General features: G+C 43.3%; 2 protein-coding genes across 2 annotated transcripts in view; both read right to left on the minus strand.

Moving 5' to 3' along the window:
• Positions 1 to 2,933: 2,933 nt before the first annotated feature.
• Positions 2,934 to 4,051, minus strand: LOC138666343 (gastrula zinc finger protein XlCGF17.1-like). Its single transcript, XM_069754571.1, has 2 exons — positions 4,041 to 4,051; positions 2,934 to 3,417 (listed from the first exon to the last, which is right to left on the minus strand). The coding sequence occupies exons 1-2, from the start codon at positions 4,049 to 4,051 to the stop codon at positions 2,934 to 2,936; spliced, it is 495 nt and encodes a 164-aa protein (XP_069610672.1).
• Positions 3,984 to 15,661, minus strand: part of LOC138666344 (zinc finger protein 84-like) — a 108,101-nt gene continuing 96,423 nt past the window's right edge. Inside the window, exon 11 of the mRNA XM_069754572.1 lies at positions 3,984 to 5,407. Within this exon, the coding sequence (XP_069610673.1) occupies positions 4,107 to 5,407 (1,301 nt within the window). The 3' untranslated portion in view covers positions 3,984 to 4,106. The remainder of the gene's footprint in view (positions 5,408 to 15,661) is intronic.

A 15,661-nucleotide genomic window follows, 5' to 3' on the forward strand; every position in this document is an offset into this window, starting at 1 on the left:
GAGAACACGTCTGCATAGGGCCAATAGTGCTTGGGGAGAGAGGAAAGATCTGCGGGTACCTGTGTAGTAGCAACCTGAACGCACTCCCTCTGACATCTACCCTCGCAGGATTTACTCCATCCCAAAATTCTCCCAGAGGACCACTCAATATGAGAATGGTAGCGAAGCCATGGTATCGCCAACAGGACCTCATCAATTCCCTCAGGAATGAATAATAGGGAGATTATCTCCTGATGTGATGGAGACACAGAAAGCGTGAAAGGAATGGTTTGGTGGGTAATCTGTGAAGGTAGTGTTGACCCATTTACCAATCGGAACGGTTACTGGCTTGGCGAGCATCACCAAGGGTATTGCGTGACGCTGGGCAAAAGCGGAAGACATAAAGTTACCCTCTGCCCCAGAATCCACGCATAGCTCGACCATAAGAGTGGATGGGCCTATGGTAATTGTCCCCTTGAAGGACAACTTTGAGGCAAACGTCGCCGTGTCTAGTGTACGTCCTCCAACTGCCACTAGACGCTGACGTTTCCCCGGCCGCTGAGGACCCTTGGAGGCAAGATGTCCTGACTGCTGGCAAACATGACGGACCTTATGTGCACGGGCGGACTGAGACTTGGATCCTGCTCGTGTCACCTCTAAGGCCTCATGTGACTCGAATGCCTGGACTGGAGATTCCAAAGGTTTGGCGAAGGTGGGAGCCAGCCGAAACCTCTGCCTACACTGGGCTCGCTCCAACCTCCGCTCGTTAAAACGGAGGTCAATACGAGTAGAGACAGTTATTAACTCCTCCAGTGTGGCAGGAATCTCCCTAGTGGCCAGAGCGTCCTTAACGTGGTCAGCCAGGCCCCTCCAAAATATGGAGATAAGGGCTTTATCCGACCACTCCAGGTCGGAAGCTAAAGTACGGAAGCGGACGGAAAAATGGCTGACCAAGGACTCACCCTGAGTTAATGCCAGTAGTTGGAGCGCTGTGTCATGGGTGACTTGAGGTCCTAAAAAGACCTTTTTCAGAGTGCTCAGGAACAACGGAGCACTCTGCACCACATGATCACCACGCTCCCACAGCGGCGTAGCCCACTCTAACGCCCTGTCCGACAAGAGAGACACAATAAATCCCACCTTAGCCCGCTCTGTAGGAAAACGTGCAGCCAGGAGCTCGAGGTGAATAGAGCACTGACTCACGAATCCCCTACAAGTTTTGCTATCTCCAGAAAATTTTTCTGGCAGTGGGAGGCGAGATAATGTCGGAACAGGGGTGGCAGTGGACAAGGTTGCTGCAGCCACGCTAGCAGCCTGTACAGCAACTGCGGTAACATCCACAGCTGAGGTTGAGCTCTCGAGAGCTGCCAACCTACCCTCCAGCTGCTGGATATACCGCAAAGATTGCTGAATGTCCGCCATTTGCTAGCCAGACCCTGGCGCTAGTATTCTGTTAGGGCTAGCAGAACGCACCGAGTAAATAGAGATGTTTTATTGATATTGGTGTGTTCGCAGCCCGGGGTCCACCCTGCAGGAGTACCTGCTGCTAGCAAACGGCAGAGCTATATGGCGGTATAGACTAACTCAGTTAATTCACTGAGTAGCCGTGAAAGGAAAGCACTGTGCCCTGTTAGACTCCACAGAGGCACAGGCTAACTGCCCAAACAGAGAGCAGTAAGTGGTCACGCAATTACACAAAACTCCTCGCCGGAGGAGCCAGCATTCTAGGGGCTTATTTCAGCCGGGTCCCTGAACACACTCACATGTGACCACACTGGCGCAAAGCACATAACTTTAGACAATACTAGCGCATGGCCGTGCGGCCATGCAAGCCTTAAATAGCTGCAGCACGTCTAGGACCTGTGAAAGAAGGACCAATGGAATTGCTGCAGCACCTGAGCACGTGACCCTAGACCTCCACTGAGATCCTGCCCTGGGCATGCTCAGTGTGCAAAGCAGAACTAGTCCTAGTACCTGCAGGACCTTCTGTGAGAAGGACCAATGGGAGTCACTGCAGTACCTGAGCATGTGACCCTAGACCTCCACTGAGAGATCTTGCCCTGGGCATGCTCAGTGTGTGTAAATAGGGACTTAGCCCCAGAGAAGCCTGCTCGCTGCAGATCAGTGCATGGTACAATAGGAGAGCCAGAAGAGGCAGTAGTAACCCTATGCACAGAATCAGCCTCAGCGAGACGCTGGGAGCGACGTCTCCGCTGAGCAGACCCCACTGCGGCCGATGCAGAATGGGAGACCGCAGCAGACACGGATCGAGATTCCCCCTGTGCAGCAGAGGAAACTCGAATCCTAACACATGATACATGATTTTAGTTTTGTCTAGTCTCGCTTGAATATAGGTCAATATTAAATAGTCTCCTGTTGAGTCGCCTTTGGTGAGGACAATGAAACCCGTAGAAATGAAAGGCTTGGAGAGTGAGTGTGTACACGTCACCTCACCCTATATAATGAAATGTGGGGTACATGTTTTTTCTATTAGTCACCTACTGACTAACCTTCAGGGGGTAAATAATGGGTATCATTTTAATTTGGAATTAACAAAGTTTAGTTTTATCCTTTTGTCAGCAAACATGAGGAATGACAAGAGACAACCCATATAAGAAGATTCAATTTTGGTTAAAACTATTCCAACATTATGAACATAAAAAAGGCTTCTCCCCTATGTGACGTCTCTGATGTTTATTAACAGTTGATTTCCAAGTAAAATATTTCCCACATTAAGAAAATGAAAAAGGCTTCTCTGTGTGACTGCACTGATGTCTAACAAGAAGCGGTTTCCATTTAAAACATTTCCAACATTCTGAACAGGAAAAAGGCTTCTCCCCTGTGTGAGTTCTCTGGTGACCAACCAAATATGATTTCTGGTTAAAACATTTCCCACATTCTGAACAGGAAAAAGGCTTCTCCCCTGAGTGGGTTCTTTGGTGTCTAACAAGATTCTATTTGACGGTAAAACATTTCCCACATTCTGAACAGGAAAAAGGCTTCTCCCCTGAGTGGGTTCTTTGGTGTCTAACAAGATTCACTTTGACGGTAAAACATTTCCCACATTCTGAACAGGAAAAAGACTTATCTCCTGTGTGAGTCCTATGGTGATAAACCAAATCTGTTTTCTGGGTAAAACATTTCCCACATTCTGAACATGAAAAAGGCTTCTCCCCTGAGTGAGTTCTTTGGTGTCTAACAAAACTCTCTTTGACGGTAAAACATTTCCCACATTCTGAACAGGAAAAAGACTTATCTCCTGTGTGAGTCCTATGGTGATAAACTAAAGCTGTTTTCTGGGTAAAACATTTTCCACATTGTGAACATGAAAAAGGCTTCTCCCCTGTGTGAGTTCTTTGGTGTTTAACAAGCAGTGATTTCCGTGCATAACATTTCCCACATTTTGAACAGGAAAAAGGCTTCTCCCCTGTGTGAATTCTCTGGTGAATAACCAAATCTGATTTCTGGTTAAAAAAATTTCAACATTCTGAACATGAAAAAGGCTTCTCCCCTGTGTGAGTTCCATGGTGCTTAAAGGGACACGGTCACCTGAATTTGGAGGGAACAATCTTCAGCCATAGAGGCGGGGTTTTCGGGTGTTTGATTCACCCTTTCCTTACCCGCTGGCTGCATGCTGGCTGCAATATTGGATTGAAGTTCATTCTCTGTCCTCCGTAGTACATGCCTGTACAAGGTGCAATCTTGCCTTGTGCTGGCATGTACTACGGAGGACAGAGAATGAACTTCAATCCAATATTGCAGCCAGCATTCAGCCAGCGGGTAAGGAAAGGGTGAATCAAAAACCCAAAAACCCCGCCTCCATGGCTGAAGATTGTTCCCTCCAAATTCAGGTGACAGTGTCCCTTTAATCAAAGCTGATTTCTGGTTAAAACATTTCCCACATTCTGAACAGGAAAAAGGCTTCTCCCCTGTGTGAGTTCTATGGTGATTAACCAAATCTGTTTTCTGGGTAAAACATTTCCCACATTCTGAACATGAAAAAGGCTTCTCCCCTGAGTGGGTTCTTTGGTGTTTAACAAGATTCTCTTTGACAGTAAAACATTTCCCACATTCTGAACAGGAAAAAGGCTTCTCCCCTGAGTGGGTTCTTTGGTGTCTAACAAGATTCACTTTGACGGTAAAACATTTCCCACATTCTGAACAGGAAAAAGCTTATCTCCTTTGTGAGTCCTATGGTGATAAACCAAATCTGTTTTCTGGGTAAAACATTTCCCACATTCTGAACATGAAAAAGGCTTCTCCCCTGAGTGAGTTTTTTGGTGTCTAACAAGACTCTCTTTGACGGTAAAACATTTCCCACATTCTGAACAGGAAAAAGGCTTATCTCCTGTGTGAGTCCTATGGTGATAAACTAAAGCTGTTTTCTGGGTAAAACATTTCCCACATTGTGAACATGAAAAAGGCTTCTCCCCTGTGTGAGTTCTATGGTGTTTAACAAGCAGTGATTTCCGTGCATAACATTTCCCACATTCTGAACAGGAAAAAGGCTTCTCCCCTGTGTGAATTATCTGGTGAATAAACAAATCTGATTTCTGGTTAAAAAAATTTCCACATTCTGAACATGAAAAAGGCTTCTCCCCTGTGTGAGTTCCATGGTGCTTAATCAAAGCTGATTTCTGGTTAAAACATTTCCCACATTCTGAACAGGAAAAAGGCTTCTCCCCTGTGTGAGTTCTATGGTGATTAACCAAATTTGTATTCTGGGTAAAACATTTCCCACATTCTGAACATGAAAAAGGCTTCTCCCCTGAGTGGGTTCTTTGGTGTCTAACAAGACTCTCTTTGACGGTAAAACACTTCCCACATTCTGAACAGGAAAAAGGCTTATCTCCTGTGTGAGTCCTATGGTGATAAACCAAAACTGTTTTCTGGGTAAAACATTTCCCACATTCTGAACAGGAAAAAGGCTTCTTCCCTGTGTGAGTTCCATGGTGATTAATCAAAGCTGATTTCTGGTTAAAACATTTCCCACATTCTGAACAGGAAAAATGCTTTTCCCCTGTGTGAGTTATTTTGTGTCTAACAAGATTATCTTTGAGGGTAAAACATTTCCCACATGCTGAACAGGAAAAAAGCTTCCCTCCTGTGTGGGTTCTATGGTGATTAACCAAATCTGATTTCTGGTTAAAACATTTTCCACATTCTGAACATGAAAATGACTTCTTTGCTTTAGGAGCAGTTTGTCTTTTAATGCTTATGTTGTGACTTTGATTTTCCTTAGTAGTCAGTAATGAATCAGAAGATGGGCCCTGTTTCATAGGATCAGATGACAGATCTTTGCTGTGAGTGGATGATGACATATCTGGAGTAATGGCATTCACTTCAGTTGTATCTTGTAGGATCTCAAGACCATCAGATTTAAAAATTGAAGATGTCAGCAGTCCCTCTGATCTCCTGGTACAGTCATCTAAGATAAAAAAAAAAACCAAATGATTATTTTCTGCAAACTTTTAGAATTTTCTAGAACATTCTCTGACTGTTCAATAGTAGTCATACAAGTATAAAAGCACAGGTGACTCGAACCAACATTTCAGTTTATGTTATTGCTGAGTAAGAGAATAACAAATTGTAGATAAAGAGCAATTTCTTTTTTTAGATGGAATCAAGAGGTTGATTGCACCCAGCAGATGCATTTTGCTACGTGTGTGGACAATTTATAAAGACAAGAGCGAGAAAGTATTCCATGAAAGCACGTCGTATGATATGCGAGGCCTACAAGGCATATTTCAGCATGCCTGTAGGGCATCAAGACAAGTCCTTGGTACCTCATTTCACATGCGAATATTGGAAGAAAACTCTTGAAGGTAAGGTGAACAATTGCAGCTCATTTAGATGGCAGTGCTTTATTTTTGTAGAATTTCAATGATTTAGATCTAGTACAGTTTAAGGAGTTGCAATTGACAACATTTTCACATATGTCAATGCACTATAGTAAAATATGTATTAAGTAATGTGTAAAATTTAATGCCTTTAAATTTATATGATTAGTTATATCTGCTATGTTACAGGTTGGTACAGGGGATAAAAGAGAGCCACGAAGTTTGCTAACCCGCAAATTTGGCGGCAACCGACCGACCACTCAAGCAATTGCTACTTCTGCATGGTGGATCCTGCCAAACGGCGCACAGGCAAGAATGCACCTCAAATTGTTTATCCAGACATTCCTTCTTCCATTGCCCCAGTACCACACTGCCACGAGATGACTGTTCCAACTCCCCCAGAGAGGGATCAACCATTTTCAGGAAAAAGCAGCAAGTCGGACAGTGAGGAAGGTATTGGAGATCAAGATTACGTTTTCACAGATGCGGTTGAGGAGAGAAGGCCATACTTTCCTAACTAGAAAGATGTCAACAATCTAATCAGAGACCTTCGTCTTACCAAGTCCAATGCTGAGCTTCTGACATCCAGGCTCAAGCAGTGGAACTTGTTGGATGAAAATGTGCAAGCCACAGATCAAAGAAAGCATCACCAAATATTTTCCAACTTCTGTTGAGAAGATGGGTTGTGCTTCTGCAACAATGTGGCCGGTCGTTTTGAGGCTATAGGTATCACCTGTAACCCGAGTGAATGGCACCTATTCATAGACAGTTCAAACCGCAGCCTCAAAGCCGTGCTGCTTCACAACGGAAACTACCTGTCTCTCTCTATGGCTCACTCTTTGTATTTCAAAAAGGACTACACCAGTGTCAAGATGTTGCGGAGAGCCTTGAAGTATGATGACTATGGATGGGAGGTCATCGGAGACTTCAAAATGGTGTCATTCCTGATGGGCCTTCCAGGCGGTTTCACAAAATTTCCTTTGTCTCTGGGACAGCTGTGACACTAAGGCACATTATCACAGAAAGGACTGGCCACAGCAGACCGAGCTCTCTGTGGGGAAGAGTAACGTTAAGTTGGAGCCGCTGATAGAACCTCTGAAGGTGCTGATGCCACCATTGCATATCAAGATAGGCCTCATAAAGCAATTTGTCATGGCTCTTGACAAGGAGTCAGAAGCTTTCAAGGACCTCTAAGGTCTCTTTCCAAAGCTGTCGGAGGCAAAGGTCAAGGCTGTTATCTTCGTCGAACAGCAAATCAAGAAGATCATAAAATGTGATGAGTTCGGCAAGCTGCTGAACAGAATGGAGAAAATGGCTTGGAACAGTTTCATTACAGTGGATCATGGCTTCCGGGAAATCACAAGGCTGAAAACTATGTGCAGTTGGTTCAGACGCTCAAAGAATTATGCCATAATGGGATGCAGAATGCCTCTCCAAGTGCATATCCTTGATGCTCATCTTGACAAGTTCAAGGAGAACAAGAGTAATCTGAGGAGCAAGGCGAGCGCTTTCATCAAGATATATTGGACTTTAAACTTCATTACCAAGGACAGTATACCGAAAACATGACAGGGAATGACATTTGGGGGCTTGTTCAGGAAAGTGCTTTGCAGTATACTTGCAAATCTAGAACACCTACAGTACAGACCATAAGTTTGGACACACCTCTCATTTAAAGATTTTTTTGTATTTTCATGACTATGAAAATTGTAAATTCCCACTGAAGGAAACAAAACTATGAATTAACACATGTGGAATTATATACTAAACAAAAAAGTGTGAAACAACTGAAAATATGTCATATTCTAGGTTCTTCAAAGTAGCCACCTTTTGCTTTGATGACTTCTTTGCACACTCTTGGAATTCTCTTGATGAGCTTCACAGAGATGCTTAGCACTTGTTGGCCCTTTTGCCTTCACTCTGTGGTCCAGCTCACCCCAAACCATCTCGATTGGGTTCAGGTCTGGTGATTGTGGAGGCCAGGTCATCTGGCGTAGCACCCCATCACTCTTCCTCTTGGTCAAATAGCCCTTACACAGCCTGGATGTGTGTTTGGGGTCATTGTCCTGTTGAAAAATAAATGATGGTCCAACTAAACACAAACCGGATGGAATAGCATGCCGCTGCAAGATGCTGTAGTAGCCATCCAGGTTCAGTATGCCTTCAATTTTGAATAAATCCCCAAAAGTGTGACCAGCAAAGCACCCCCACACCATCACACCTCCTCCTCCTCCATGGTTCACGGTGGGAACCAGGCATGCAGAGTCCATCCGTTCACCTTTTCTGCGTCGCACAAAGACACGGTGGTTGGTTGGAACCAAAGATCTCAAATTTGGACTCATCAGACCAAAGCACAGATTTCCACTGGTCTAATGTCCATTCCTTGTGTTCTTTACCCCAAGCAAGTCTCTTCTGCTTGTTGCCTGTCCTTAGCAGTGGTTTCCTAGCAGCTATTTTACCATGAAGGCCTGCTGCACAAAGTCTCCTCTTAACAGTTGTTGTAGAGATGTGTCTGCTACTAAAACTCTGTGTGGCATTGACCTGGTCTCTAATCTGAGCTGCTGTTAACCTGCGATTTCTGAGGCTGGTGACTCGGATAAACTTATCCTCAGAAGCAGAGGTGACTCTTGGTCTTCCTTTCCTGGGGTGGTCCTTATGTGAGCCAGTTTCTTTGTAGCGCTTAATGGGTTTTTAAAGTTTTCCCAATTGTTTGGACTGACTGACCTTCATGTCTTAAAAGTAATGATGGCCACTCGTTTTTCTTTACTTAAGTGCTTTATTCTTGCAATAATACAAATTCTAATAAGTCTATTCAGTAGGACTATCAGCTGTGTAGCCACCAGACTTCTGCACAACACAACTGATGGTCTCAACCCCATTTATAAGGCAATAAATCCCACTTATTAAACCTGACAGGGCACACCTGTGAAGAGAAAACCATTCCCGGTGACTACCTCTTGAAGCTCATCGAGAGAATGCCAAGAGTGTGCAAAGCAGTAATCAAAGCAAAAGGTGGCTACTTTGAAGAACCTAGAATATAAGACATATTTTCAGTTGTTTCACACTTTTTTGTTAAGCATATAATTCCACCTGCCTTCAGTGTGAATTTACAATTTTCATAGTCATGGAAATACTGAAAAAATCTTTAAATGAGAAAGTGTGTCCAAACTTTTGGCTGAACTGTACTCATTTCTGAACCTTTGAGAGATTTTTGACTGTCTTTGTCAATTTACAATGCAAGTGTTTTTTTTTATCAGACCGCATGAACGAAAATATAATAATTTCCTTTTTTGTCAAAATAAATACTAAATTTTTCTGGGTTGTGATCATAAAATCAAAGTTTCTGTTGAATGTAGTCTTTAAACATAAGCAATTGAAATATTTCACTTGGAAGCCAGGAACAAAAATTGTGTTACATGGTGTTATTTACCAAACCAATGACTGTTTTGTCCCCACTCAGGTCCATCATCTGTCAATGGAAAAACAGAGGTTTCCACACCATTAGTGGCTCAAAGGCTGTTGAAAAGTAACAGAGTTTATATAAACCAATCCAGCAAAATCCGCTCTCACTTCTGAGTCTTGCAGTGTGTTCAAACAACATTTAGGATCCCTGTATTTAGCAATATTATAGTGAGAAGAATCCACTTAATTTACAGAGTGTGTCTCCTGGAGCACAATCTGGGCACTATTTGCTGGGTAATAAAATGGCAAATGTGTAATTTTCACTCTCCAACATCCACTGTGTGTTAATTTCCAGAAAGTGGCTGTGGAGTCAAAATATTCATTCCTCCTACACACGTGGCCTAAACTGTTGGTACCCCTCGTTTAATGACAGAAAAATCCACAATGGTCACAGCAATAACTTGAATCTGACAAAAGTAATAAATAAAAAATCTATGAAAATGAACAAATGAAAGTCAGACATTGCTTTTCAGCCATGCCTCCACAGAATTAAAAAAAAATAAAACTCATGAAATCGGCCCGGACAGAATTGATGGTACCCATAACGTAATATTTTGTTGCACAACCTTTTGAGGCAATCACTGCAATCAAACGATTCCTGTAACTGTCAATGAGACTTCTGCACCTCTCGACAGGTATTTTGGCCGCTCCTCAAGAGCAAACTACTCCAGTTGTCTCGTGTCTGAAGGTTGCCTTGTCCAGATGGCATGTTTCAGCTCTTTCCAAAGATGCTCAATAGGATTTAGGTCAGGGCTCATAGAAGGCCACTTCAGAATAGTCCAATGTTTTCCTCTTAGCCATTCTTAGGTGCTTTTAGCTGTATGTTTTGGGTTATTATCCTGTTGCAAGACCCATGACCTGCGCCTGAGACCAAGCTTTCTGACACTGGGCAGCACATTTCTCTCTAGAAACCCTTGATCGTCTTGAGATTTCATTGTACACTGCACAGATTGTAGACACCCTGTGCCAGATGCAGCAAAGCAGCCCCAGAACAAAACAGAGCCTCCGCCTTGTTTCACAGTAGGGACAGTGTTCTTTTCTTGATATGCTTCATTTTTCCGTCTCTGAACATAGAGCTGATGTGCCTTGCCAAAAAGTTCAATTTTTGTCTCATCTGTCCATAGGACATTCTCCCAGAAGTTTTGTGGCTTGTCAACATGTAGTTTAGCAAATTCCAGTCTGGCTTTGTTATGATTTTTTTTAAACAATGGTGTCCTCCTTGGTCGTATCTCATGAAGTCCACTTTGGGTCATACAATGACAGATGGTGCAATCTGACACTGATGTTCCTTGAGCTTGAAGTTCACCTTTAATCTGTTTAGAAGTTGTTCAGGGCTCTTTTGTTACCATTCGTATTATCTGTCTCTTTGATTTGCCATCAATTTTCCTCCTTCGGCCACATCCAGGGAGGTTGTCTACAGTCCCATGGATCTTACATTTCTGAATAATATGTGCAACTGTAGTCACAGGAACATCAAGCTGCCTGGAGATGTTCTTATAACTTTTACCTTTAACATGTTTGTCTATAATTTTCTTTCTAATCTGAGACAACTCTTTCCTTCGCTTCCTCTGGTCCATGTTGAGTGTGATGCACACCATGTCACCAAACAGCACATTGAGTATCTGTAGCCCTATATACAGGCCACTCACTGATTCCAAGATTGTAGACACCTGTGATGCTAGTTAGTGAACACAATGCGATTTAACATGTCCCTTTGTCACATTATTTTCAGGGGTACCATCATTTCTGTCTAGGCCTATTTCATGAGTTTTATTTTTTTTAATATTGTGGAAGCATGGCTGAAAAGCAATGTCTGACTTTCATTTGTTCATTGTCATAGATTTTTTATTTATTATTACTTTTGTCAGATTCAAGTTATTTCTGTGACCATTGTGGGTTTTTCTGTCATTAAAAGAGGGGTACCAACAATTTTGACCACATATGTATAGATTATAACCCTCAGTGAATTAATTTACAAAATTAAATCACTTCACGGGGATTTCGACTAATCTGGCTTTCTGTCATTTAGTCATATTAGGGCTTCTGCATATGATGTGTCCAATCTCATCTGGGATCTGTTCCTGCTGTCCAGATGGAGTAATCTGCTCCCTACTTCAGCCAATTGGAAAGTACCACACCCTACTAAAGCTCAAAGCACATGGCCGGAATCTGCCAGAAACAACGTTGTTCTCCTCTGGTTCAGTCCTCTGTGCTCAGCTTGTGTATTTGTTTACTGCGTGACCGTGGCCTGTTTACTGACTACTCTTGTGTCTTTCGATTCTGTCCTTCCGGTTCTGATCCAGCTACCTGACTATTCTTCTTACCATCTAATAACACAGAATGGCAGGTAACACCATGGTCCAAGCCTAGGGGTCCCAGTGTAAGTCCAGATCCATGTAATGGTGTTAAAGGGCGATGAGCAAGGCAATCCTTGGGATATGGAAAGCAGAGAAGATAGTGCCGAGCATGTTCATGGTGGACATCTTTTGCGCTGCCAGTTGACCACGAACAGTGCTCCCAATACATTGTGTCTGCAAACTATTCCAGCTAGATCTGCATTCAAACAGCTAAATGGCGCTCCTTCCCTTCTGAACACGGCCATGTGCCCAGAGAGTAGTGTACAATCGTATGTAGGGTATTGTGAGAAGATGAAAAATAATTTGTAAGATCCATTTGTTTTCTATTATCCTTTGTGAAGAATCCCAAAGTTATCCCCACATAAAGTGACACACGTCAGATTTTAAAAATTGAAAAAATGATGAGACTTGAATACCTCAAGGCAGGACTAATACCTCGGGGTTTACATGTGGCTATTTTTCCCACTTGGGAACCCTCCGATTCTTTCCATAAATCTTGGGAGCAAGGGCTCACACAATGTTCCAATATATTAATTAATATGCTGCTTGAACATGACAAAAAAACTCTTTTCCATCACTAAAATCCATGTTAAAGAGCTGGAGTCCAAGCTGAGTAAACTTGACTCAGCACAGGTCATGAGTTTCAGGACAAAGTTAAAGGAGATTTTAGATAAATATGAGTAGGTTGTAACTTCCAGAAAACCGAAAAAGTTTCAGAGAGATAAACTGGACTTTGAGCACCACACAGTTTTTAGGTGGAAGCATAGTGGTAGCACCCGTTACACCAAGGCTAATAACAAACATTTCCAAACTATGGCCACAATGGATCCCTCGTCGGGTGAAGCCAGCTCCAGTGATTTTTCGTCATCAGCTGGAAGCGAGCTAGACATCGGACCCGACAGGGTGGAAAACACAACAAGAAGGAGGCCAACCAGGTACAGGAGTCGGACATCGCCCTTTCGACAGACTTACGGGACCAGGCATAAGCCTGGGCATAAGCCATCCCCTACAATGGAAGGTCTAGAGGTGAGCTTTCTATCGTTACAAGTCATTAACCTTTCTGATCATGTCTTGTCTTCTGAGATTTCTGTTTTGCAGATGTTCTGCAGAAATTTGACATTCCAGGTGTACAATAAACTTGACATTATGCAAACACTTCCAGCGGAGGAACATCAAGCTTTTCTAGATCTGCTTGAGCTTCTTGAAGAAAATCATTCCACCACCATCAGAAGTCCCTTTCCATACAGGAATAAGTCCACAAAGGCCCCTTCATTTTCATTGGTACCCACAGTGAAGATATTTTTCGAACTGGTCAAACGAGACATTTTGCTTATGTCTCCTCAGGTTAGTACTTCGCCCAATCTGTTTAGGGCTGAGAAGCAGGCACTCTTTTCGCTCAAAAACAATGTCTTCCTAATTAAGGAGGCCAACAAGAGTGGCAATGTGGTTCTTTGGCCTACCCACATACATTTGGAGGAAGCAACTAGACAAATGGGAGATTCTAGGTTTTATTTGAAATTCCCTTCTGATCCAACATGTTTTTCTCACCCAATTTCATACACTACCCATGAAAGCGGAACAATATGGTATCATTACCTCCAATGAGAAAAAATACATGTGGGTAGAACATCCTGTTATTTCCACCTTTTACATGTTGCCAAAGATCCACAAAAATGCCAACAAGCCGCCCGGCCGTCCAATACTTTCAAGCATTGGAAGCATATGTGAAAAAGCCTGCGCTTATTTGGATTTTTTTCTACAACCCTTAGAACTAACTTTACCTTCCTTCATCAGGGCCACAACTCATTTAATTGAGATCTGCCGGGATACTGTTGTGCCGACGAATGCTCTCTTCATGACTTGCGATATCGAGTCGTTGTATTACAACATCAATCACAGTGACTGAGTCAATGTTGTTGCTTTTTTTTGGACAGATGTAGTCATATAGACTGCAGGCATGACTATTATTGATCTATTGAATTTTATTCTCCACCATAATTACTTCATCTTTGATAGGGCATTTTTTGACAGATCTCTGGAGTCGCCATGGGGGCTCGATGCGCACCAGCGTATGCTAATATCTTCCTTGGATGGTGGGAGGAGAATGTGGTGTATCCTTCCAAGGCTTTCAAGGAACAGATTCGCAATTGGCATCGCTACATTGGCAACATATTCTTTCTTTGGGTGGGTACTGAGATGGAATGTGCACAATTCCTAAATTAACTAAATCGGAATTCTCATAATATCCCATCCCCCCCCCCCACCCCCCGATGTAACCTGAAAGATAAGAAAAACAAGTTATATATACTCTGGGTGTGTCCTAGCTGGCCATGTGAGCGGTCGCATAGGAGAGAGCTCCCACTGCCATTATTGCTCTAATCCTGTGCAGACGCCGCTGTCTGCTTTAAAGTGTGATATATCTGCTGGCTGAAGGTCTCGGGAGCGCTGGAGCACGGTGGGGAGGACGAAATGACCCAGAGATGGCAGAAAGATGCGGGGGCTGGAGAGGCCGGTGCATTCCAAGATAGCGCCGCGGCCAGGGAAGACGTTAATAAGACTAACACTGCATGTCAGAGATGCTTGGAGGCTGCTGCTAAATTGAGAAAAGTTTTCCCTGGCGGATGATGTAGCGGAAGCGAAGTTATCTGCTGAAGTTTGATCTGAAGGGGAGGAGGAGGATGAAGAAATGACTGCCGAAGGAAAGGCTGAGGTACAGAAGGGGGAGGGAGACTGTGGCAGGGCTGCAGCAGCAGGAGGGGAGCTGACCCTAAAGGACGTATTTATACTCATATCCTCATGTAGACAGTCCCTAAATGACTTGACCCTAGAGATGAAGGAGGTTAAAGTGGAGATTGTACAGATAAAGGATGCCATACAGAAAATGGACAACCGCATGAGAGAGGTGGAAGAGAGGGTGAACAATGCAGAGGATCATGTTGCAAAGTTACAAAAGACAGAGAAAAAGTTTGCTCAAAAGATATCAGAACTGGCGGCAAAAAATGAGGATCTGGAAAATAGATCCAGAAGAAATAACCTCCGAATAGTGGGTCTGCCTGAAAAATCTGAGGGGAGAAATCCTACTGAATATATTGAAAACTGGCTGAGGGAAAAGGTTGGGGGTCGAGGCTCTGACGAAAGTTTTTGCAGTTGAAAGAGCTCACAGGGTTCCACTGCAGCCCCCTCCCCCCGGAGCTAATCCCCGTACCATGTTGGCCAAGATATTAAACTATAGAGACAGACATTCTTAGAAAGGCCAGAGAAATGGAGGATCTCACGGTTGGAGGACAGAGAATTTCCATTTATCCGGATTACTCCGCTGTGGTCGAGAAACAGAGAATGCAGTTTACTGGTGTCAAGAGGCGACAGAGAACTGGGGTTGCAATACTCCATGTTTTTTCTGGCGAGACTAACAGTGGTGGCTTTTAATAGAGTTCATTTTTTCCTGACACCAGAGGACGCTACCCAGTGGATTGATATTAATGCTAAGAAAATACAAGCTAAAGGAGACTGAGAACTCGTTGAGATATGGATATGGGATATTGGTTTCTCTTGGGTTAATTGCATACTTGTTTAGTGCTTGTATTCTTTTCAATTATGAAAGAGTTGAGTTTAACCATTCTGGTTCTTTGGCCAGACAATGCAGCAATAGATAATATGGAGGGCAGAGGAGTGTTTAGAAAAAGGTGTTCTGCGAATGTGTATTATACCTCTTTTCTTTGTTCTATGTTTTGAAATGTTTTAGATGAATAAAAAGAGTTGTGACCTTAATGTTGGCGGGAGGGGGAAGGAGAAAGTAATCCAAGTGAGAATGTCTATAATGGGCAGAGGAGCCCCATTCCAGATGAGGAAAAAGCTTTAGTTGGGGGGAGGGTAGGGGTGGGAGTTGGGAGTTCAAAGGGTGTGGGGGGGGGTTAGACAGCTCAGGCCAAGAAATAAGGTTACTCTGAAGGTTGATGAGAGATATGATGGGGGACTGTATTAAAATATTGAGTTGGAATATAAGAGGCCTAGCGGATAAAACCA

Source organism: Ranitomeya imitator, chromosome 2 (assembly GCF_032444005.1).
Source record: "Ranitomeya imitator isolate aRanImi1 chromosome 2, aRanImi1.pri, whole genome shotgun sequence".
Taxonomy (NCBI): Eukaryota; Metazoa; Chordata; class Amphibia; order Anura; family Dendrobatidae; genus Ranitomeya; species Ranitomeya imitator.